Source organism: Vulpes lagopus, chromosome 1 (genome assembly GCF_018345385.1).
Source record: "Vulpes lagopus strain Blue_001 chromosome 1, ASM1834538v1, whole genome shotgun sequence".
NCBI lineage: Eukaryota > Metazoa > Chordata > Mammalia > Carnivora > Canidae > Vulpes > Vulpes lagopus.
Window position 1 is genome coordinate 35,964,656 of NC_054824.1, and position 23,211 is coordinate 35,987,866.

The following is a 23,211-nucleotide window of genomic DNA, read 5'->3' on the forward strand; positions in this document are numbered from 1 at the left end:
CTAAAGCAAGGTTCTTAAGGGGTGGTGGTAGAGGTGATTTGCTCTCCAAGGGACATTTGGCAGCATCTGATAATGGGTTTGTCACAGTTGAAGGTGGTACCACTGGCACCTATGGGGCAAAGGCCAAGGATGCTACTATATACCTTCCAGTACACAAAAGAGCCACTCAAAATAAAGAATTATTTGGCCTGAAATGTCAATAGTACTGAAGTTGAGAAACCCTAAACTACAGTTTGAAGAGGAGAGTAGGATGGGGGAACTGTCAATATTGCAAGATTTGGTCCAATTTAATAAACATTTACTGAACACTTACTTTGTTCCAGGTTCTGTGCTTGGCAGTAGGAACTAAACACATAATCAAGGCACCCCTTAAAGATCTTAGAACCTGGCCAGAGAAATACTACAAAAAGTCCTGTAATAGGGGCAACTGGGTGGCTCAGTCGGTTAAGCATCAGACTCCTGATTTTGGGCTCAGGTCATGATCTCTGGGTCGTGAGACCCAGACCTGTGACAGTCTTCACACTCAGCAGGGAGACTGCTTGACATTCCCCTTCTCTCCCCACCCACTCCCCACCCCCACTGCCGGGCTCATGCTCACATGCTCTCATAAATAAATAGATAGATAGATAGATAGATAGATAGATAGATAGATAGATAGATAAATATTTTTAAAGGTCCTGTAATAATATTTGACAGCATCTCTTTTAGTCCGAGATACACATTCCCTGTTACGCTCTGAAATCCCCCTAAAACTAACATATCTTGAAGAGAGAGGACCATAGATCCTTCCTATAGTTTTCCTAGAAGTGCATGTAATTGCAAATCTTTAAAAAAAGATTGTGTTGATGGTAATGACTTCTCAGGGGAGAAGTTTGGTACAGGTACATGCTGAGCTCTTAATTTTTCTGAAAGCAGGAAGGCTATCATCCTCTTTCTTCCTAAGCACAGGGTTTTGTGCCATCTCACGGAAATGGTGAAAGAATTTGTTCTCTCAAAAGTTTAGAAGCTGTACCATCTGTTCACAGAAAAAGGGCTAGAAGGCCAGAAATTACCACAGCCTTATTTTGGTTAGTTTACAAAGCCAGCTGGCCTAGACAAAATGATGGGACGGGGAAGATGACAGAGAACACCAGACTCAATGTTCTCTCCTTCAGATAATAAATCAGTAGACCAATATAATATTTGGAGTCATATGCAAATCAAATAAAATATTAAGCTCGCTCTCATGTTTGTTTACTCAGCTGGACAGACTCGAGGAAAAACAAAAAGAGACGTACCGGCGCATGCTAGAGCAGCTGCTGCTGGCAGAGAAGTGCCACAGGCGCACGGTGTACGAGTTAGAGAGCGAGAAGCACAAGCACACTGACTACATGAACAAGAGCGACGACTTCACCAACCTGCTGGAGCAGGAGCGGGAGAGGTAATGTGCACACATGCCACCAGGCGCACTGAGATGCCTGCAGTCCTTTTGCCTCTGCGCCTCTTGTCAAGAATCAACCTAGCATCCAGCGACATTGCAGACAGGTTCCAACTCTGATTTTCGAGGGGCTTGTGATCTCAGCAGCTTGTAGAAAGTGAGGCAGACTTTCACCTGGAATTATCCATGGGAACAGGTTTGGGGGGTGCACAGGAGTGGGACACCAGATTTCCTGTAGGATGTTCAAAGCCAAATAACTGTACAGCTGGAAACAAACCCAGGGAGCTTCTATATGATCAGTGAAGCATCTACATTTGCAAAGCCTCTCTACTCATGTCCTTCTATGGGAAGTAATCTACTTCTACTTCCTGAGTAAGTGGTTGAAATCCACTGATTCAGGAAGACAAATTATTAAGCTTAAACATTTAAAATGAATCCTATTCCTTCGTAATATCACAATTTCACAACAGAAAATCTTTGGCTCATATAAATTTGTATAAATTGATATTTGGTTTATTTGGTTTGTATAAATTGCTCAATGACTAGAACTATCTGCTTTCTAAGGATCATGTAAATTCAGTGAAAAAGAAACAAAAACAGAACCAACACAAAATTTAAAAAAGCTCTGCATGTTGAGCATTGATTTCTGTCCTGGCAGGTGGGTCTCTCAGACTGGGGATCACCGCATTTGAAGTAGACTCCATCTTGAGAACCTGTGTAATTAACTCTTCTATGCACACCAGTTTTTTCAGCATCTTCTTTTTTCTTGTTCTTTCCCTTTTCTTTCCTCGGCTGAATGGTTATGTCTGTGAATTCCACAATCTTTGAAACCAGTGACATTCAATCCTGATTCTTTGAGTTACCAAGTGTGTCTGCTTCTGTGTTTAGGACTTGCAAATTAAGAGCCACCTGGGAACAGCTTTACTAATCCCAGCTTTATTGTATATTTATAGTTACAAGAAAGAGATCTGGTTTTCCAGGATTAGTTTGTTTATAAGAAAAAGCTGTCATAGTAAGAGTAAATAAAAGCATGAAGCAGAACAGGTTTTTGTTCAATTTTTTAAAAAATATTGGTAATTTAAAAAACTATTGGTAATTTTTACTTATTGGATTTGGCACATCCCTTGGGGAAGAAGAAGTTTCTGGAAAAGAGAACAAAGTTCTCTTTCCTGGAGTGTCATGTACAATACTTTCAAATTCTTTAAACCGGTCTTCTGTTCCCGTAAACTCAGGTTTATCAGCTTCATGTTTGAACAAATGAATGGTCTAATGTGACATTTTTTGGGTAACCACGCAGTGAGAATAAACTCCACTTCCTCAGTCTCTATGAACTTTCCACCCTCAAGCACAGATCTTGAAAACAAAGGTTTGATTGAAGGTGTAAATTATGAATATTTACAACAGCCCTCTGGTTAAGGTGTTCTGTGTTGGAATGTGGTCAGGTAAAAGAGCAGTAGCTTGTTTGATAGTGACTTCTTAAAAGATCTGAAATCAAATAATTTTAAAGAACACCTGTGTGGATTGTTTTCCAATCATGTTGTAAATTATTTGATATAGAACCATACACACTTGTCTTTTCTACAGTTTCCCATGTAAGCTAAATGCCCAAGGTGGCACTAGTTCATGTACAGAGTTGTTAGCTTATTTATTTTTATTTTTAAAGAAATTTTATTTAAATTCAATTAATTAACATATAGTGTATTATCAGTTTCAGAGGTAGAGTTCAGTGATTCATTAGTTGCATGAAGTGCATAGATGGAGAAACTGTATTATCCAGATCCAGGCTGTTTCCTTTTCTTTCTTTTTCTGTCTTGCTAATTTTTGTGTTCTGTGTGAGTAATTGAAATCATAACACACGATGAAGAGCTTTATAGTTCACAAAGTGCTTTTATATTATACAATGAGCCTACTCCAGATGTGTTTATTTACTAACTTCAGGTTGATCAACTCTATCTAGATGAACACTTCCAATCCTCTGTACCCTTTTGGAGTGTCTGATTTTACTAAAACAACTCCAGCAACCGTTTCTCCTGAGCAAAGCACTGTGTGGAGCGTTCTCAAAATTGAAGTAAATATTTTTTTAAAATTATCTTAACATGCTTTTGATACTTTGTAGCACTACTGGGATGCTTCAGCAAACTTTCATGTCTTAGATAAGAATTCGCTAAGAGACCTTTGATGCTCACTTACATACCAAACCCCCTTAAGGTTTTGAAATCATATTTTTGACTTAACAGGTTATACCTTAGTGCTTTATATTTTTTTGTCTTAAATGTTTTTCCCCTATCAGTCCTCTGATTGACCACCAGTGCACAGTCTGCGGTGGGCACGCCCTGTCAGACAACCCTTATACTAAATCAAACACCCCCACTAGGACCCTGATCCTGATAAGTTGGAATCCTTGAATTTCTCTGTGACCTGAGGAGTTCACCATGACTGGCTTGCTGAGTTCCCCAGGGCGGTGAAGCCTAGAGGATTTTCTCAAAGGTCAGGCCAGGGATTCCTGCTGCCCTTTGGAAACTACCCTGCTAAATCTGCTTTGGGTTAAATCCTCTTTTTGAAGTAAGCAGTCATAATTAGATCTACTTAAGGGAGCTGGCAGTTTGTTGACCCCCGAGGCTTACTTTCCCCTCCCCCAGTTGCCTGGGAGCACCACCGCCACCACCAGATCCCCTCAGGCTCCTGCAGGGGATGCTGGGTTGCTCATACAGAACCCACATTTCTAAGCCTCAGTGGGAGTCCTTCTGTAAGCCAGTTCAAGTCCTTTGTTTCCTTCTTTGTTTTGCACTCCCTTCCCCTTCTCCAGAAAAGTCCTTTTGGTAAGGGGAAAACAAAAAGCCAAGAACTTTACTTCGGAAACAGTTCCCTTTGTTTGTACTGTTGACCATGAGTAAAGGAAGGAAGTGAGACTTGAGATAAGCCGAGTGGTTTGCTTCATACGATCTTACCCAACTTCTCCTGCTGAATATGCAACTCTGCAGGCGGTCTCCACTCCAGATAGCTTTTCATCTGGTGGTGGTGGGGTGATGGAGGGGTGCCAGCTAGGTGACTTTCTGACTTTCCCCACCGGGGTAGCATCTAGGAGTGGTTCTCTGTAATTATTCTGCTAGAGTTTTTCATTTCCTGTGGAGAAATGGTTAAAGATAACAAAAGGGACCCAGGTATACAGGAGCAGGAGTTGCTAAGCAATCCAAATTCAGATACTCGAGACTAGGAATCTGAGGCTCAGAGCACTGCAAAGGATTTATGAGATCAGTCCCTTTAAGTCCTTCATTCTATAGGTAGAGAAATTGAGGCCCAGAAGAATTATGTAGCTCAACTCAGATCATGGTGCACAGTGGTCTAACACTTTTGTGCAAATGAGTCCCTTGTGCAAAATGGCTCTTTTGTTTTCTCTCTCTGTGTGTGGGCTCCCCACCTCCCTGCTCTTAGGGCCAAACTATGACATAAGCTCTTAGAAGGCAGAATGATGGTTATTGGAAGGATATAAATAGAGATATTCAGACCAGTGGTGTCTCTAGACTATCAAGATAGGATCTATTGGAAAAAGCAGCCTGGGGACTTGTTTGGAGCTAAGTTTGAATAGTATACACAGTGCTCTACCTTGGTTGGATTCTGTTTGAGGCAGTTATGATGGGAGACTGATGATGGTTATGAGGGGCTAATTAAAGCCCCCCTCCAAACAACTCCTTGTTATTGCCACTGACCTAGACCCTGCAAGTATAAAAATAATAGAAGCAGAAATTATTTTTAACTTTTAAGGAGTTGTTAAATTCATTTTACATAAAAATTTCACAAATTAAGAACCTGAAATGGTCAATATACTGTTCTCAGCTTCCTTTATTCTAAGTCAGCAGACTGTGATCATAATTTATTACCATCATTTACTGCATATTTATTTTTATAAATAGTCATATTCCCAAATTAAAAAGAGGAAATGGCATGGAAAAAATGCATTGCTTAACCAGCATTGTTAATAATAAAGCTGGAAATATCGTTCATTGCATTAGTTAAAAACGGGTAAAGAAAGCTCCCTTTCTAAATGCTACATTGTTTGGTCCATATTTTAAGTCAACTTGACCTTTAAAGGCTTAATTCTGAGCACATGAGATCACCTTCAGCATTTATACTTTATTCTCTGTCTGAACTGCAAGACTTGTGATTTTAATCTTAAGCTTCACTCGGGCTGCTTCAAGAATGTCAAAATAGAACACAATTACATCAAAAAGTGGTCTGAAGCTTAAAGAGAATATTTGAGAGGTATGTGTGTTTGTGTGTGTAAATGACGTGGGGGAGTGCTGTCTAAATCTATAACTGCAGATATAGATTTTAAAGCTTTTGGCTTCTATAGGCTCAGCCACGACTACATAAATAATTACATCATCATATAATATTGCAGCAAGCCTTCCAAGCATAAGTTCATTTTTTTTTTTTAAGTACAAATCAGCATCTCAAGAGAAATCTCTTAACTTACAAAGCAGAGAATGCAGGAAGAGGGGCTTGAATGGAAGGGAAGCTTTCAAGCCCTATTTTGATCAACATGGAGAGGAATGGGCTTTGCCTGGTGGCTTGTGGGACAGGCTGCACTATTATACTTGCCTATGCTGGGAAATGACCAGGCAGGGCAAGTTTTCAAAAAGCTTCTCTAGTGGCCTGGAGTCCTGGGAAATAATCCTAGCCCACTTTATAGAAAAAAATTCACACTTGGTTCCCTGGCATAATACCCATTAAATCTTCTTTTTTAGATTTAAATGCCTTATCTCTAAAATATGGCAATAAATTGGACTTTCCTTGCTGGTAGCTTAGAGAGTCCTAATAAAACACTTTGTAGAAAAAGATTGCGATGATGTGTAAAAAGATCAAGTCAAACAGAAAGTAATGAATAGATGTAACATTTTTTTTTTTTGGTGGGTTTTTTTTTTTAAGATTTTATATATTTATTCATGAGAGACATAGAGAATAGATGGAACATACTAACAAAAAACAACTGAGCTCCCTTCTCTGTGCTTAGCACCCTGCTAGATGCTGTTGGATAGTAGAGTTAGTTTTTACTGACTCCCCCAATATGCTGGACACATATAGATCCTGTTTAATCCTTGTAAAACTATATGATGTGTAATTACTATCCCTCTTTGGCACATGGGGAAGCAGAAAGGATAAATTCCTTCTACCAAGGTTACTACTAACAGTTAACTGGAAGAATCAATGTTTGAACTGAGTTTATAGTAAAATATAATAACCTTTCTACTTCCAAGTTCCTACCTTCTGATTAAAGTAAATGCTTCATTTCCCCAGTGTATGAAGGAGGAAAAGATGACTTAGAAAGTTGGCCAGTGACTTTGTGGACTACACATCCATTCTGTTGCAGATTCAGAATTTGAGTAATAGACCTTACTTGGTCACAAGATATGCCACCTATATCAGAGTTCTCCTGGCCAAAAAAATTTCTGGGAATAAATATATTTTAAGAAATGAGAAGAATTAGAATTCAGAGATTCAATCACAGAAGGAATATGTTTTACAGTTGATTTTCTGAAAGAATATCAGGATCAAACTCCTTCCAATTCCTCTTATCCTTGTAATATGCAAATCCTACTTCCTATGGACGAAGGTGATTGAAAGGAAAGGGGATATGTTACTCCTAGCTCACAGCTGAGTATTTGTGTTGGAGGATAGGAATAAGTTGGGATGGTGTAAAGGAAGTGATATTACTTTTTTTTTTGTTTTTTGTGATGTTACATCTTAAAGGGACCAGGCAATTGGCAACTCAAAAAGACAATTTCCTAGGTTGGAAGTTTAGAGTTAGAAGAAGAGTTGAGGTTAATGGAGGTTAACTATTAAGAGGTTAATAGATCCAGGATAGTAACATACCTACTTTCATCCCTGTAGAAGCAGGAGCATGTCACTCATCCTGAAGTAGGCACTCCCTGGATTAAGTATGCTTAGGCTCATTAAAAATACTCTTGGGATTCATTTCACCAGATCCCACTATAAAAAAAATGCTAGGTCTTAGGTAGATGTGATCTTCTCAAGCTTCATGGCATCCTCATTCTCAAAGTCATTGAGTTAGCGGCTTCTGATCTAAGACTTTTAATCTTAGTAATATAAATTTAACAGACATGCCTAGGAAAATGGGTTATCTGGTCAACAAAATTTTCTGATTAATCAAAGATTAGGATGTAAATTTACTTACTTTTCCTGTTATGGAAAATATTCTCAAATGCATTTTACTTTCCTTTAGAAATGTTCAAATATACAACAAAATCATATCTGATGATTCAGGATCTTATAGTGCTGCTATCTGGGTGGCTCTGTACAATCTCAAAGCCTATTAGATTATATTTAAATCTGAATGTTAATTACTGTTGCATTTTACTATAGGTAAGGATGATGAAAATATTTTCAAGATCTGAGGGCTTAACCTGGCAAGCTGAGAGATTTAGTTAATTAGATTCATATGTGTGTGTGTGTGTGTGTTTTAAAGATTTTATTTTTAAGTAATCTCTATATCCAATGTGGGGCTTGAACTCACAACCCCTGAGATTAAGAGTCACATGCTCCACTGACTGAGCCAGCCAGGCACCCCAGGAAGGATTCTAATATTATATAAAGGGGTAGCCACTAGAAAACTGACCACTAGAAAGGAAAAGCATTCAAAGGGAGGGCTTGAGAAACAATACACAAGAAACACACTTTACTCTTTCAAGACTTTTAACACATAAGAATACCTCAGTGCTGGTATTTGATATCCCTTATTCTAGAAAAGTCCTAAGAGAAGAAAGAATGAAGGACAGTACTTAGATTTTAAATATGAGAAATAAAAAGTGGGAGCTCAGTAATGGGAACTGATCAGGTTGTCAGAGTCTCTCTAGGCCTGAACCAATTATTGCACTGTTCTCTTTCAGAAAGTTTTCAGGAAATTGCCAGTTTCTGAAACTCTTAAGTACCTGATTCACTGAAGAGGCCTTTTCTGAGAGAAATAGAGGCAATTCCTTTCACATAATTGTCATTCTTTCTTTTGTGTCCCATGACTCTGTCAATGCTGGTCACAACCACTTAGACCAGAATCAACTCTCCTGGACAAAGGTCACAAAGGTCTCAGACTCAGACACCTCCTATGCCAGACAGTAAATGAAAGAAGCAGATCCAGCCCTTCAGCACATATTGCATGAGTGGTGGGGACTGCTAGGCTGGAGATAGCATGCTCTGACTACCAGGAAAAGTCACAATTCAGCTCAGGCTGATTGAGTCAATTTTAGGTTGTGAATTCACTTGCCACATTGTTGCCAATTTTGATTCTTTAGGAAAGACAACTCTGATTTTTGTAAAATCTTCTAGTTTTTCAATGTTGACTCAAATTCATAAAACAATGTGCAGTGAGCAAAATTCATCTTTTGGCTATTTATTCTCCAATGTGGCTGGTTTGCAACATTTGATAGCCTAAACATTAGGGAGGCTGAAGCCTATAAGGTAAGCTGGCATGAGAACACTGCCAAATGGTGGGTTCTATTTGATCCTCATCAAATAGGACCAACGAACCCATTGAAACACTTTCTTGGGGCATATGAAACAGAAGAACATTAAGACAGAGGAAGCCAAGAAAAATAAGCAGAGATATTCTAAGAGTAAAGAATAGCCATTTCACAGGACTGGGGTTTCAGTGGACACCTGCTTTTGAGAGGATGACAAGCATTGTGTCACACTCATTTCTGTTGGGTTGCTAGAACTTTAGGTATATGCCACAAAATGATATATAATATTTTACTTCTGTCTAAGTCTGATTGGCTGTGAAGAGAGTTTTCTGCATTAATTTACTTTGGGATATTCTCACTAATAACTCCCATCATCCTAGGTAGTCTGGGTGAGGTGTCCCTTACAACCTCAAAGACCAAGTAATTCAATTATAATATTGTTACAGCTTTGACACTTTCATTCACCTATGCTCAGATATAAAAACTTACTACAAGGACAGCTGGGTGGCTCAGTAGCTGAGCGTCTGCCTTCGGCTCAGGGTGTCATCTTGGAGTCTAGGGATCGAATCCCACATCAGGCTCCCTCTGCCTTTATCTCTGCATCTCTGTCTCTCTCTCTGTGTCTCTCATGAATAAATAAATAAAATATTTTTTAAAAACTTACTACAATATGATAATAATTAGATTTTTAACCTAATATTTTCTGTTATCCTATCTCCTGTCCTTATTTGAATAACCAGCCACAAGCAACAACTGTCTTGAAGAAAAGTTGCTGCTGCTGAAAGCGAATCTTGTCTTTAGATTTCAGAAGCAAAGATCTAGGTAGAGCCTTAGAAATAATATGTCATCAAGTGGTTCCAGTTTTTATCACCCCTCTTCTTTTCTGTTAGATAAGATTCTTGGAGAAGCAAGAAAGCAAGAGCCATCTATGTTGTTTGTGGGAGGAGATAGTGCAAAAGAGGCTCTGTTCTGAGCTTTTTTGGGGAGTAGAGGGTGGAGAGAGGGAAGGTGAAGAGTAATATAAACCACAGATAGATGTGATATGGATAATTTGAGAGTAAGGAGATTACTAGTTGGAGTCCAAGGGTGTCTTTGTTTGCTGAGGCTGTCTCAACTAATAGACTAGGTGGCTTAATCAATAGGAATCTATTTTCTCAGAGTTCTGGAGGCTGAAAATTCGAAATTTGAGATCAGGGTGCCAGAATGGTTGGGTTCTGGTGAGGTCTCCCTTCCTGGCTTGTAGATGGCCACCTTCCCACTATATGCTCATGTGGCCTTTCCTCTGTGCATGTGCCTGGAAAGAGAGAGAATTTTTTTTTTTTTTAAGATTTTATTTATTTATTCATGAGAGACACACAGAGAGAAAGAGGCAGAGACACAGGTAGAGAGAGAAGCAGGCCCCATTCAGGGAGCCTGATGTGGGACTGGATCCAGGTCTCCAGGATCACACCCAGGGCCAAAGGTGGTACTAAACCGCTGAGCCACCTGGGCTGCCCGAGAGATCGATCTTCTTATAAGGCCTCTAATCCTATTAGATTAGAACCTTACCCTTATGACTTATTAACCTTCATTAACTCCCCAAAGCTGCATCTCCAAATATAGTCGTATTGGGAGGTAAGACTTCAATATATGAAATTTAGGGAGATACAATTCAGTTCATAGCAAAAAGCATGGCAAAACTTGTGGCTCTCCCTCTAATAAATAATGTAGGAGAAATGGAGTAAAAATTGGTGTCTGATATGCAACCCTAATAGAATATCTAGATTTTCCCCTATGTTCCTGAAAGGCCATGTGAATAGATGAAGGATGGCTGGCCATGAGGGTAGAACTGTGACTCATTTAGATCAGCAATCTGAGCAGATTGACACCTGAGACAAAAGACCATAGTGTGCATCTCAGAGAATGCCAGTATGGAAGGATGATGACTAGATGACCTTTTACCCACTTCTTAATGGTGATAGAACTTAATCACAATTCTGGAAATGGGGTCCTGAAGCCATAGAATTAATTCAGTAGATCATGATGTGCCTGAGGAATCTTTAAATGTTTTAAGGGAAACCAGATTCAGCTGAGCCTACACAGAATAAACTATGATAAAGTGTAATGGAAGCCCATAGCAGAGATTACAAGAGATACATAAAAATGAAAATAATTGTATTTCTTGCACAAATAAGTTTGAGGCTTGCAATTAGTACCTCCTTTATTAGTAAAATAATCCATACATGTGCTAAGGAGAAATCGTGGCACTGTGGTGGTTCCAGAGTACAAATGGTTTGTGTCCTTCAGAGGATCATCTGATCTAAGTCAAACCTCTTTAATTATGGTTAACTCCTCCCTGGGTTACTCTAGCTACAGGGTGCTAGAGCCCCTCAAAAATCTGGACCAAGAGACAGTTGTTTTCTCAGTCTCCTGCATTTTATTTGGAGCCAAATAGCTCTGATTTCAAATTCTCACTCTGCCACTTTCTAGTCTATAAACTTGGACCAGTTATCTAATCCCTCTGATTCCTGGGTTTTTTTTTTTTTTTTTTCATCTATAGAGTGGATATAACTGAGTACCTATCTCATAGAGTTGTTTAAGTTCATGAGATAGTGAATATAAAACCCTTACCACAAAGTATAGCACAAAAATCAATAGTTTTCCTATTTCCAAATGACAAAATAAACTACATTAAATAGAAACTATCTAGAAATAAACTTAAGAATGTGAAAGATTGGGACACCTGGGTGGCTCAGTGGTTGAGCACCTGCCTTCGGCCCAGGATGTGATCCTGGGGTCCCTGGATCCAGTCCCACTTCAGGCTTCCTGCGTGGAGCCTGATTTTCCCTCTGCCTATGTCTCTGCCTCTCTTTCTCTGTCTCTCATGAATAAATAAATAAAATATTAAAAAATAAAGAATGTGAAAGATCTACATAAAAAATTTAAATGCTACCCGGAGATATGAACCAGGCTAGGACCAACGGAAAGACTTTATTATATTCTAGAACTGGGGACCCAACAGCATACAGATATCTCCTTATTTTAATCCATGAATTTAATGTGATCCCAATAAAAATATAATCATGATTTTTCTTAAAGTATGGGAACTAAATTAAGTGATTCGGGCAGCCCAGGTGGCTCAGTGGTTTAGCACCTGTGTTGCTCCCAGGGCGTGATCCTGGAGGCCTGGGATCAAGTCCCACATCGGGCTCCCTGCATAGACCCTGCTTCTCCCCTCTCCACCTGTGTCTCTGCCTCTCTCTCTCTCTCTCTCTCTCTCTCTCTCTCTGTGTCTCTCATGAATAAATAAATAAAATCTTAAAAAAATAAATGAAGTGATTCTAAAGTTCAAGTAAAAAATATGCAAACAAGAATAGACAAATTTTGAAAATGAAAAGTAGTAGAAAAGTTTCCTTCTAGAACCAAACACTCATTTTAAAATTATAGTAAGTAAAATAGTATTGTATTGGTACAATAATAGATCAATGAGAAGGATAGAAATTTTGGTAATAGATTATAGTAGATATGGAAATTTAATTTTAAATTTAATATATGTTAAAGATGGCATTCCAAATCAGTTGGAAAAAGTTGGGACCCCTAAAAATACTTATTTTAGTCATTTTTATGTGCAGTACAGGTTACTTTCATAAACATGGGAGAAAACGGACTTTATTTTCTAAAAAATATTTATCTATTAGAGAGAAAGAGAGAACATGAGCAAGGGGGAGGGGCAGAGGAAGAGGGAGAAGCAGACTCCCTGCTTAGCAAGGAGCCCAGTGTGGGGCTCCATCCCAGGACCCTGGGTTCATGATGAGCCGAAGGCAGATGCTTATCTGACTGAGCCACCCAGGCACCCACAAATTCACTTATTTAGAAAGTCTAACCCAGATTTACCTTATAACTTTTGGATTTAAAAAGTTGACATATATACACACACAAAGAAAAATAATGTATGCCTATTTTCAGTATTAATCAGAGAGCCCTCAGGAAGTACAGAAGATGAAACCATGAAGGGGAGCCTGGGTAGTTCAGTTGGTTAAGCAGCTGCCTTCAGCTCAGGGTCCTGGGATTGAAAATGGGTAGTGATCCCTGCTCAGCCCAGAGTCCACTTCTCCCTCTAAACCCTCCTGCTTCCAAAAAAATAAAAAAAAATAAACCCTCCTGCTTGTCTACCCAGCCTTGTCTCTTTCACACTCTCTTTCTCAAATAATTAAATAAAATCTAGAGGAGAAAAAAAAGAAATACACAATGAAAATCATTAGGAAATAAATAGTTAGGCTAGCCTAGAATGGTACTAACAGGCAAATTTTTGGTCAGTTATTACAGCTTCAGAGTCTACCCGAGTGGCAAAAGTACAGTAAATAACTAGTGCTTTATAGTGACAGATTAAAAAAAAATATTTTTTTCTGATCAGTACACTGATACTATCAACTGTAAATCAGGTAATTGTAATGCCAGGTAATTGATCAAGTCTGATAGGCATTCTGTAAGTTGGAAACACAACACCCAAGTCTCTTTCAGATCTTTTTTGAACTAACTGAATCATTAGTGAGATGTGTAGTTTCCAGAGAAAAACAACTGCATCTAGTTTGTAAAAGCAACTGGATTCAAAGTGAAATTTTCTAACAAATGGTTGGGAGTTTTGACCCCCAAATTCCAAACTATTTGGATTGAGTTTTTAACTAAGCTGGTAATTTATTACAGTATCGTGGACAAAATCAGGTATTGTAAAGTAATAAGTGAGATTTTTCTCCTGGAATGAAAACCCTTGGGAATGTTGCCCGAAATTGGCAGCATTTGTCATCATGCTAAATACCCGGCAAATACTGTTTTCTTTTTTCTTTTTTTTTTTTTTTTAAATTTTTTTATTATTTATTTATGAGAGTCATACAGAGAGAGAGAGAGAGAGAGAGAGAGAGGCAGAGACATAGGTAGAGGGAGAAGCAGGCTCCATGCACCGGGAGCCTGACGTGGGATTCGATCCCGGGTCTCCAGGATCGCGCCCTGGGCCAAAAGCAGGCGCCAAACCGCTGCACCACCCAGGGATCCCCAAATACTGTTTTCATACAAATTTGTATACCAAGAAAGAGTTAAGAAAGGAAAGTGCTGGAAACATATGTTCTCTTAGCACCACAGTGAATATTCAACTCCATCACTTTGATATTTTCCCCTTTTTTCCAGGATGGAAGAAGGTACTCAGATTAGCATTACAAATCCTGGACTCCAGAGAGGGAGTTGGAACTTGGGAAGGTGGTGTTTTCAGTGTTTGGAGATTGCTTCTTTCTGGCTCCTTGACGGAGTATGCACTCTTTTTCCAAGAATGCTTGTGTTTGGAAAGTACTTTGTGGTGGTGAAAAGTTTGAACAGAAAAGATTAATCAAAGGTTGGGTCTTTTATGCTCCATGCATAACATATTCAGCTCTTGGATGTGAACTCTTAGCCAAGAAACTATTCAAATTATTCAGGGGCTGAATGTGAGCTTCAATTGCAAATACACTAGAGTCAACTTTATTTAATCTCAATCCATTCCTCTTAAGCTCAGAAACACTGTGCCTTAAGAATTTGTTTTATATTTTCTGCATAGCTCTCATTTCCTATAAAAGTTTACTTCCTATAGAAGTTTCTATTTATTTTATTCTTAAATGCTCAAGAAAGTACATGTATCTGATCTGAAATGTGAAGGGAACTGGAAATGGTGGACTATGGCCACTCTGCATCCTGTGTGCTGTTACAAGGGAGCAATGCTTTGGTCTACCCAGTCTTTGTCATCTGTTACAATTTCAGCAAATCATGTATTCTAATTATAGAAGTGTTCTTACTTTACCCACTTATTTACACCTACCATCCTTCCTCCAATATTCTCTGATTTACTCAGCTCTCTAAGGCTCACAGATTTGTCTGACTTCTGGAATCTGTAACATTTGAGAAGTTTGGGATTTTATTTCTCCCAAGGAAGGAGGCACAATTGTATACAGAGCTACTGCCCAGTCTTAATACACCATTACTAAACCTCCAGGGAGAGATCATGGAAGAATGTTCTCTTCTCCTCACCCCCCCAACTAAGGAATGCCAGTGCAGTGCTTTTATCATATCCTATGATTTCTCCTTGCTTGCCCACTCCGGCTCACCAGTGCATTCACTTCTTATAGTTCTGGAGCACAACCTCCTCTGCAGCAAAAAATGCCTCCTGAGATAAAAGCATATTGAATTGGCAAGACCAGTAATCGCCCACACGTTGAGAAACCTCCCACTTACCATATGCTAAACTAGATCTTTATCAAAATGTGTAGGAAACATGTTCTATCTCTTCTTTTCTGGATCAATTTGAAGAAGGAGCAATGGTGAGAAGATTTGATTTTCAGAGCCACTTGCTCAGGTCATGTTGCTCAGGGGCAACCAGATGCTCAAAGGATGATGGGAGCTTGGACACTCTGTCTCTAGGTTCTAGCACTCTAAGAAGTTCTGATTGTCTTAGAAGATCCCCATTCAGTGAATTTAGGACTTGGCCTATGAACTCGTAAACACAATAATACTTTCCATGTGCATTAAATTAAATTAGAGTATACATTTTAGTTAACACATGCTACAAAGTTTGAGAAAGGAAGAGCCTCCGTTTGACTGAATGTCATTCATAGCAAAGAAAATTACTAATCCTCTTTAAACAAAAATGTTTATTTAATTCATTGAGTAAATAATAATTGAGTGAATGTCCATACTTGGCCAGCCCATTTATATGTTTAGTAGACTTCTCAAACTGAAAGTGTCTAAAACGGAACTCCTGGTTTCTATTTGAAATCTCTTCCTCTTATGCTTATCTCAGTTAACAGTACTTTCATCTAATTATTCAAGCTAAAATGCAAACAATCATCCTAATCCTTCTCTTTCTCTTAACCTTCCAAACATAACCACCAGTAAGTCATATTGATTTTGCTTCCAAATTATATCTGGAATTTGTCCATTTTTTTTCTGAGAACCATTGCCACTGCCCTAGTCCAACATAAAGTTGTATCTAAGCCACCATCCCCTTGCTTGCCTGGGCTACCACAATAGCATCCTTTAGACATCTTCTTTCCACTCTTGCTCTCCCTGTGCTCAAGTTCATTCTCTACATATTAGTCATATAAATCAGATGCTTCAGAATAAAATTCAACTCCTTACCATGCTGTGGCAAATTGGGCCAGGTCAGCTTGCTTTTTTCCAATTGTCAGATCTTATTGGGAGACCTTAGTAACTCATGACAAATGATATATCACAATGAAAGCAAGTCTCCAAACGAATTTCACCACAAATATAGTTATTAGTATGCACTACTTGTAAGCTTGGTAAAGTTTCAGCCCTCTGACCTATAGACATACTGACAAGTTCCCTGCATGAAAGGTTCAATTTGGCAAATGCAGCAATATTTTAGCTGCAGGATCAACTAAATTTCTGGTTAAATCAGGTGATAGAATCCTCTGCTAAGTTTGAGGAACCAGGTGGAGGACTGTGTCTCGAGCAACATTTCTGAAGACCTTGAGCTACTGGGTTCACTAGGTCCTTACATCTATCCATACAAGGATGGAAGCCCCCTTGCATCTTCAACTACTCATTTTGATGTGGAAAACAAAAGCAAAAGAAAAAATCAAATTTCCTTACTGCTTAAAAGTCTTGAAATAGGCAATGACCTTGAAATAGGCAGAGTGACCTTCCTCTAGGAACTCCGCTGCCTTGATTTTTAATACTTTGCTAAGGGCAAAAGGCAATCTTAGCCTAACATTATCTCAACCTCCAGGATCCTGTAAGTCTTCTTTAACATATAAAAATTCCTTTGAAAACTTTCTTTATCTCAATCCTTCCAAGATATATGTTAACAGTCATTCTCCAAGCATATGGCCCACTGATACATATCTGAAGGGTCTCACGACTGGGTTTTATTAGACAATATTAAATGACCTTTTCCTCACCAGGGCTAGCCCCTCAAGGTCCTGGAAACTTTGCTTCCAAAATTCCTTAGAGACTTCCGCTATTCCTACCCCCTTCCCAATGTGAAAGTATGTAATGGGCCACTCCTCATGACCCCAGGGCTGCTCTTTCTACCCAGAAGTCCTGTCCCTGGGCTTTAATAAAACCACCTTTTTGCCGCAAGGACTTCTCAAGAATTCTTTCTTGACTGTTCACCCTGAACCCCAACATTTCCGTATCAATTTCACCAATTAAACAATGATTCTTCACTTTTCTTATGCCAAGTAGAGGAAGGACCTAGTGGTACACTTTGAAGCCCTTGTATCCTATCAGAGCTCTCTCTGGAACACATATTCCTGATTCAGGTGGACCTTGTAACTCTCTTCTTTTGCTCTCCATGCTTTGGTCACACTGGCCTTCTTTCTGTGTCCAGAATCTCCCACACTCATGTCCACTTTAGGCCTTTGTGCTTGCTGCCTCTGTTCTTTGCATGGATGTTTCTTTTGATTCTTCAGCCTCAAATGTCAGTGCCTTAGAGAAGGTCTTGATTGAGCAGGTCCATGCCCTCAGTCACCTCCTTTGAAAACACTCTATGCCCTTTCCTCAGGGTATGTATCATTAGAGTGTGACCTCCACCAGAATAGGGATCTTGTTTATACCACATTCCCAGATCTAATACAATGCCTGGTCCCTGATGGGCAGTCAATTAAGAATGGATGAATACAGTAATTAGCAAGGAAATGCAGATCAAAACCACAATGAGATATCAGTTCACACCTGTTAGAATGGCTGTTATAAAAAAGACACATAATAATAACTATTGGTGGGATATGGAGAGAAGAGAACCCTTGTGTGCCACAAGGGAACCCTTGTACCCTTGTGTGGTACAAATGTAAACTGGTTCAGCCTCTATGAAAAACAGTATGGAAGTTCCTTAGAAAATTAAAAATATAACAGCAATCCTACTTCTGGGTTTATAGCCAAAGGAAAATAAAACAGGACATTGAAGGGATATCTGTGCTCCCATATTCACTTCAGCATTATTTACAATAATGAAGATATAGAAACAACCTAAATGCCCATCAATGGATGAATGGATAACAAATTTGTGGTATAAACATATACACTGGAATACTATTCAGCCATAAGAAAGAAGGAAAGCCTGTCATTTGCAACAACACAGATAGACCTTGAGGGCATTATGCTAAATGAAAGACAAAGAAAGACAAATACTGCTTGGTATCACTTATATGTGGAATCTTAAAAAAAAAAAAAAAAGTCAAACTAATAGAATAGTAAAGTGGTTACTAGGGGCAAGAGGGGTGGGGGAAATAGGGAAAGACTGGAAAAGTGGTACAAACTCTCAACGAAAAGATGAAAAGGTCTGAGGAAATGATGTGACACATAGCCACTATAGTTGTTAACACTGTATTGTATAATTGAAATTTACTGAGAGTAGAACTTCAAGGTTCTACTAAAAAAAAAAAAAAAAAAAGATAACGATGTGAGATGATGTGTTAATTGACTAAATGGTGGGGATCCTTTCACAATGTATACATAGATCACTACAATGTACACTTTAAGTATCATATTGTCTTGTCACTTATATCTCAATAAAGCTGAAATTAAAAAAAAGAAAGAGAATACAAGATACTTCTCGAATATAGAAAGACCCAGAAAGATGTGGTCCCTGTGCCCTGTGCTTCAGGTTATAATAGTAGGACATTTCTATTTTGACTCTAAATAGGGCTCTATGATCCATTTAATCATCTCTTCTGGGTTCCAAGAGGCTCCTAATAAGTGATGTCATTTAGCCAGGGAATCTTAACTAATTATGAAAATGTCAGCTATTTTTTTTTCCTTTTTTAAAAAAAGATTTTATTTATTTATTTATTTGAGAGAAAGAGAGAGAGGAGAGCACTAGTAAGGGGAGGAGACAGAGGGAGCAGGGAGCCTTACCCTGGGGTCCATTCCAGGACCCTGAGATCATGCCCTGAGCCAAAGGCAGAGAAGGCAACTGTTTAACTGACTAAGCCACCCAGGTTCCCCTAAAACATCAGCTATTTTAAGTGAGTCTTAATAGTAGGGCTTTAAATTGATTTTTTTAAAAAAAGATTTTATTTATTTATTCATGAGAGACACAGAGAGAAAGAGACACAGGTACAGGCAGAGGGAGAAGCAGGCTCCATGTAGGGAACCCGACATGGGACTCTTCCTCGGTTTTCCAGGTTCACACCCTGGGCTGAAGGCAGCGCTAAACCGCTGAGCCACGCAGGCTGCCCTTTAAATTGATTGTGATGTAGCAATTTAGTAATATTAAATAGGGAAGAGAAAAACACACCTGTGATAGACCTTTATTGTATTTGTTTTAAAGATTTTTCAAACATAACTAAAACATTCCTCTTGCTATTATTGTTTGTCTCTAAATAGTGACTTGCTATGCTTTGAACATAATCAGTGCCTTCCTGGGACGGTGTACCTCAAGCTCAAATCACCAGAAGCAGACTAATGATGCCCCTTGACTAATATAACCAGCCCTGACCCCTGGATTGTCTTTTTTAAACATGAATTTATATTGTCTGTATCAAAATTAGACTACAAAGCTGTAGCTTTGCAAGATGCCTACCATTATCAAGATGAATAAACTGTACATAAACAGATCATTAAGTATTTATCTTGGGGGACGCCTGGGTGGCTCAGTGGTTGAGCGTTTGCCTTTGGCTCAAGGCATGAGCATCAGGCTCCCCACAGGAAGCCTGCTTCTCCCTCTGCCTATGTGTCTGCCTCTCTCTGTTTGTCTCTCATGAATAAATAAATAAAATCTTTAAAAAAAAAAGTATTTATTGTGGGCCCACTGCGTGCATACTCTGTGGCCCTGACTCATGTTGTCTTACTTAATTCTCATGATAATCCTGCAAGTTAAAAATCCATATCCTACTAGACAGCTGAATAAACTGAAGCCAGAGGAGTTATAAAACATCCTCCTGGTTATCTACCCAGTAGGTGCCAAGACAAGATTCAATCTTAGGTCTCTCGATTGCCAAGAAGCCCCCTGCCCTGATACTAGTGTGGCCTTGCACGTAACACATGGGTGGCAGCAGTTTCTTCCTCAATTTGGGTTTTTCCCAATCATATTAAAATAGTTGGAAAAACTCCTCCCTCCTCAAAACACAAAACAAACCATCAATTAATTGGTTCAATATCTGTAATTTTACCTTAACCATAAATGTTGTTTTATGTAACTTTTACCAAAGTAACTCAAGAGGGGTACCTGGGTGGCTCAGTCAGTTAATCATCTGCTTTTGGCTCAGGTCATGATCCCAGGGGTCCTGGGATGGAGAGCCCCGTGTAGGGGGTCTCTGCTCAATGGGGAGTCTGATTCTCTCCATCTGCCCCTTCTCTAGCTCATGCTCTCTCTCTCTCTCTCAAATAAATAAATAAAATCTTAAAAAACAAGCAAAAAAAACCCCAAAGTAACTCAATAATCAAAACACTATATTCAAAACTGCAACCTTGAAACATGCACTAATCACTGTCCTAAGTTTAAATAAGATAGAAGACAGGGACACCGGGGTGGCTCAGTGGTTGAGTATCTCCCTTCCACTCAGGGTATGATCCTGGGGTCCTGGGATCGAGTCTCACATTGGGCTTCCTACAGGGAGCCTGCTTCTCCCTCTGCCTATGTCTCTGCCTCTTTCTCTGTGTCTCTCATGAATAAATAAATAAAATCTTTGTTAAGATAATGACAGACATGTTCATAAAACAAAAGACATGATTGAACATTTGTTTTGTCATAAAACAAAAGACATGATTGAACATGATTGTCAAACAAAAGACAGATTGAATCAATCTACATGATTGAATTGTAGAAAAGCAGTTATCTTTAACTTATTTTTCCTTCATACTCTTTTCTATGCCATAACATAAAGGCTTATATTTGTATAATATGAAAGATATTTGAGGACTTAAAAATGCTCTCCAAATATTTAATTCTGCTAACTTTAAAGTTAACTTGTTAATTTGACTAATCTATCTGATATTATGCTTTTATTCTGTAATCAAAATGGAATTTCTTAACATAGATGATATACAAATTCTATACATATATATTACCAAAACTTATACTGGAATTTTTGTTACCTAATGGTTTTTTGACCGAATTATTACTTATAGACTCAGGAAGGAAACAAGGAAAATAAAGAAAAGGGAAACTAATTGAAGGTGATAGAGGATTTTGAGAATATCTGTATGAATGATGATATAGACTTACCTTGAAATTTGGCTGACTCTGTTTACCCATTTCTTTGGGTACTTTTTTGCCACTTGAAAACACTTTAAGGGAAGAAATAAATTCAGGTAAAAAAAAAAAATCCTTTTTTAAAGACACAATGACCCTTAAACTAAAAGTTACTTGGCATTCTGCAGCCCACACCATAGTGTTTTCGTTTAGAGACACATAAATTAACTGCAATTTGGTTGAAGGTGAATCCCCTTCCATTGGCTGAATCACTGGCGGGGCTCTAGAGGGATCCTTATTTAAATTCCAGTGTGTGCTGAACAAAACTGTATAGACTTTAGCTAGTTTGAAAAATTAGGAGTGAGGCCCATTTGACATTTTATAGATATATTTTCTCTTCCTCCCCAACTTCATCCCCAGCCCCATGCCTTTTCCTCAGGGTAGAGCATAATCTTGTTCACTTGCTTGGCTTCTTCAGATCTGCCTCCCCTTCCAGTCCTGGGCAGCTCCACCCCTTTTCACAGACCAAAGTAAATCTGCACAATAATGAACCATATAAGGGAGGAATGACATCATCAGTTAGTGGTCCCAAGCTGTTTTGCACAACATTCACCTTTCATTGTTCTGATGACAGGGCTGGAATGTGACGGTTAATTCCCTGTGGAGTAGGGGGTTGAGCAGGGCCTGCTGCTGTTGAACAAACTTCAGTAACCCCTTGTAAAAAACAAAAACAAAAACAAAAGCTACTATGCTTCCTAGTATTAAGGTAAGGAAGTCAAGATCTGTTTTGATTTAAGCAACGTTAGTTGTTACTTTCGTCCAGGCGCATTTCATTTGTTAATAGGCTTACGTAGCAGTCAACTCATTTCTAAGTGTTGTTGCAAAGAGCATCTCAGAAGCTGGGTTTGGACATTTGTACAGCCTGACTAATCTGACAAGGGCTGTAGAAACTCGACAACCTTTCAGCTCTCCGCTATAGGTTTTACAGAGGGTGGACGGTGACAATCCTTAAAAAGTGACCAGCTTATTGTGACTTTCCTTGGTACCTCAGAATCCTTGACTGGAACTGCCAGGATGCACCGTGTGGTATGAGGCATGCTCCTGTTTTTCTATAGAGGGAAAAGCAATCTCATCCTACAGAAACTTGGGGAGTTTGTATAAGAATGGAAAAATCTTATATCTTGCTGCCATCAGTAGTACTAATGTGTTTTGAAGGCTTTTAACAGAACAGCCTTTCCATGTGCTGTAAATGTATCTTCTAATGAATAATTGCTTGGTGAGCAAAAGTTAATTGAAGGTAAAAATATGATTTTCAAAATTTGTCGTTGTTATGTGGATTTTCTGCAGATCTCTTTGCATATGTGGGGAAGGCTTGTAAAAGTTGGCAATGAATTAGAATGCATAGTGATCCAAAGAAAGCCGTGTTTGTTCTGAAACAGTGTGGCCGTGATAACAAGGATAATAAAGAAAATACGAGGTTCTATTTCAAAGTGGGAATAGGATTAAAGTTTGGGCTATGTTAAACAATTGTGTAAAAAGTTCAACTTTTAGTAATTTTTCAAAACGCCAAAAAAACATTGTCTGAGCTCAGCAGAGTGTTTCAAAATAAATAGCTTTCATTTAGCGCTCAGTAGGGCTGGAGGGTAGTGGGAATATTTCACAAAAGAACTTCACTTGGCCAAAACCAAATTTTTATAGCATGATTTCAGATTCACATGACCCGTTTTATAGAAATTTGAACGAGGGCAGATGGTATGGTTTTCATTTCTGTAGATTTAATTTTGTGTAACATTGATTGTTAATAATGTTTTGTCTGTGTTTAAAGTGATGAAAATCTTGAGTTCAACTGAGATGAAAATCTTGAGTTCATTACATTGATCTGCCCAGGTTCTTAATTCCATGTGATGGATGAACTTCTGTTTACTTGTAAAACTAAATATCCTTTCCACAACAGAAAGGCACTCACATTTCTTTTTCTCTAGATTAACAATAGTTAGGATCAATACAAATTAAGCCGTGGGGCTTTGGAGTTTTGTTTATTGTTTTGACTTCTTATTTTTTGCATTAGCTTTAAAGTTGTTCCAAAACTGGATAAAATAATGTTGACATAATACTTTAAAAAGCATTTAGTGAAATTTCATGTATATTTATATTTAAGACCTCTT

At 38.6% G+C, this 23,211-nt stretch overlaps 1 protein-coding gene across 3 annotated transcripts in view; it reads left to right on the plus strand.

Annotated features, from left to right (window-relative positions):
* FILIP1 (filamin A interacting protein 1) overlaps positions 1–23,211 on the plus strand; it is a 179,285-nt gene that overhangs the window by 117,768 nt on the left and 38,306 nt on the right. For all 3 annotated transcript variants that reach the window (XM_041772293.1, XM_041772462.1, XM_041772377.1), the window contains exon 4: positions 1,242–1,420. In XM_041772293.1, the coding sequence (XP_041628227.1) occupies positions 1,242–1,420 (179 nt within the window). The remainder of the gene's footprint in view (positions 1–1,241; positions 1,421–23,211) is intronic.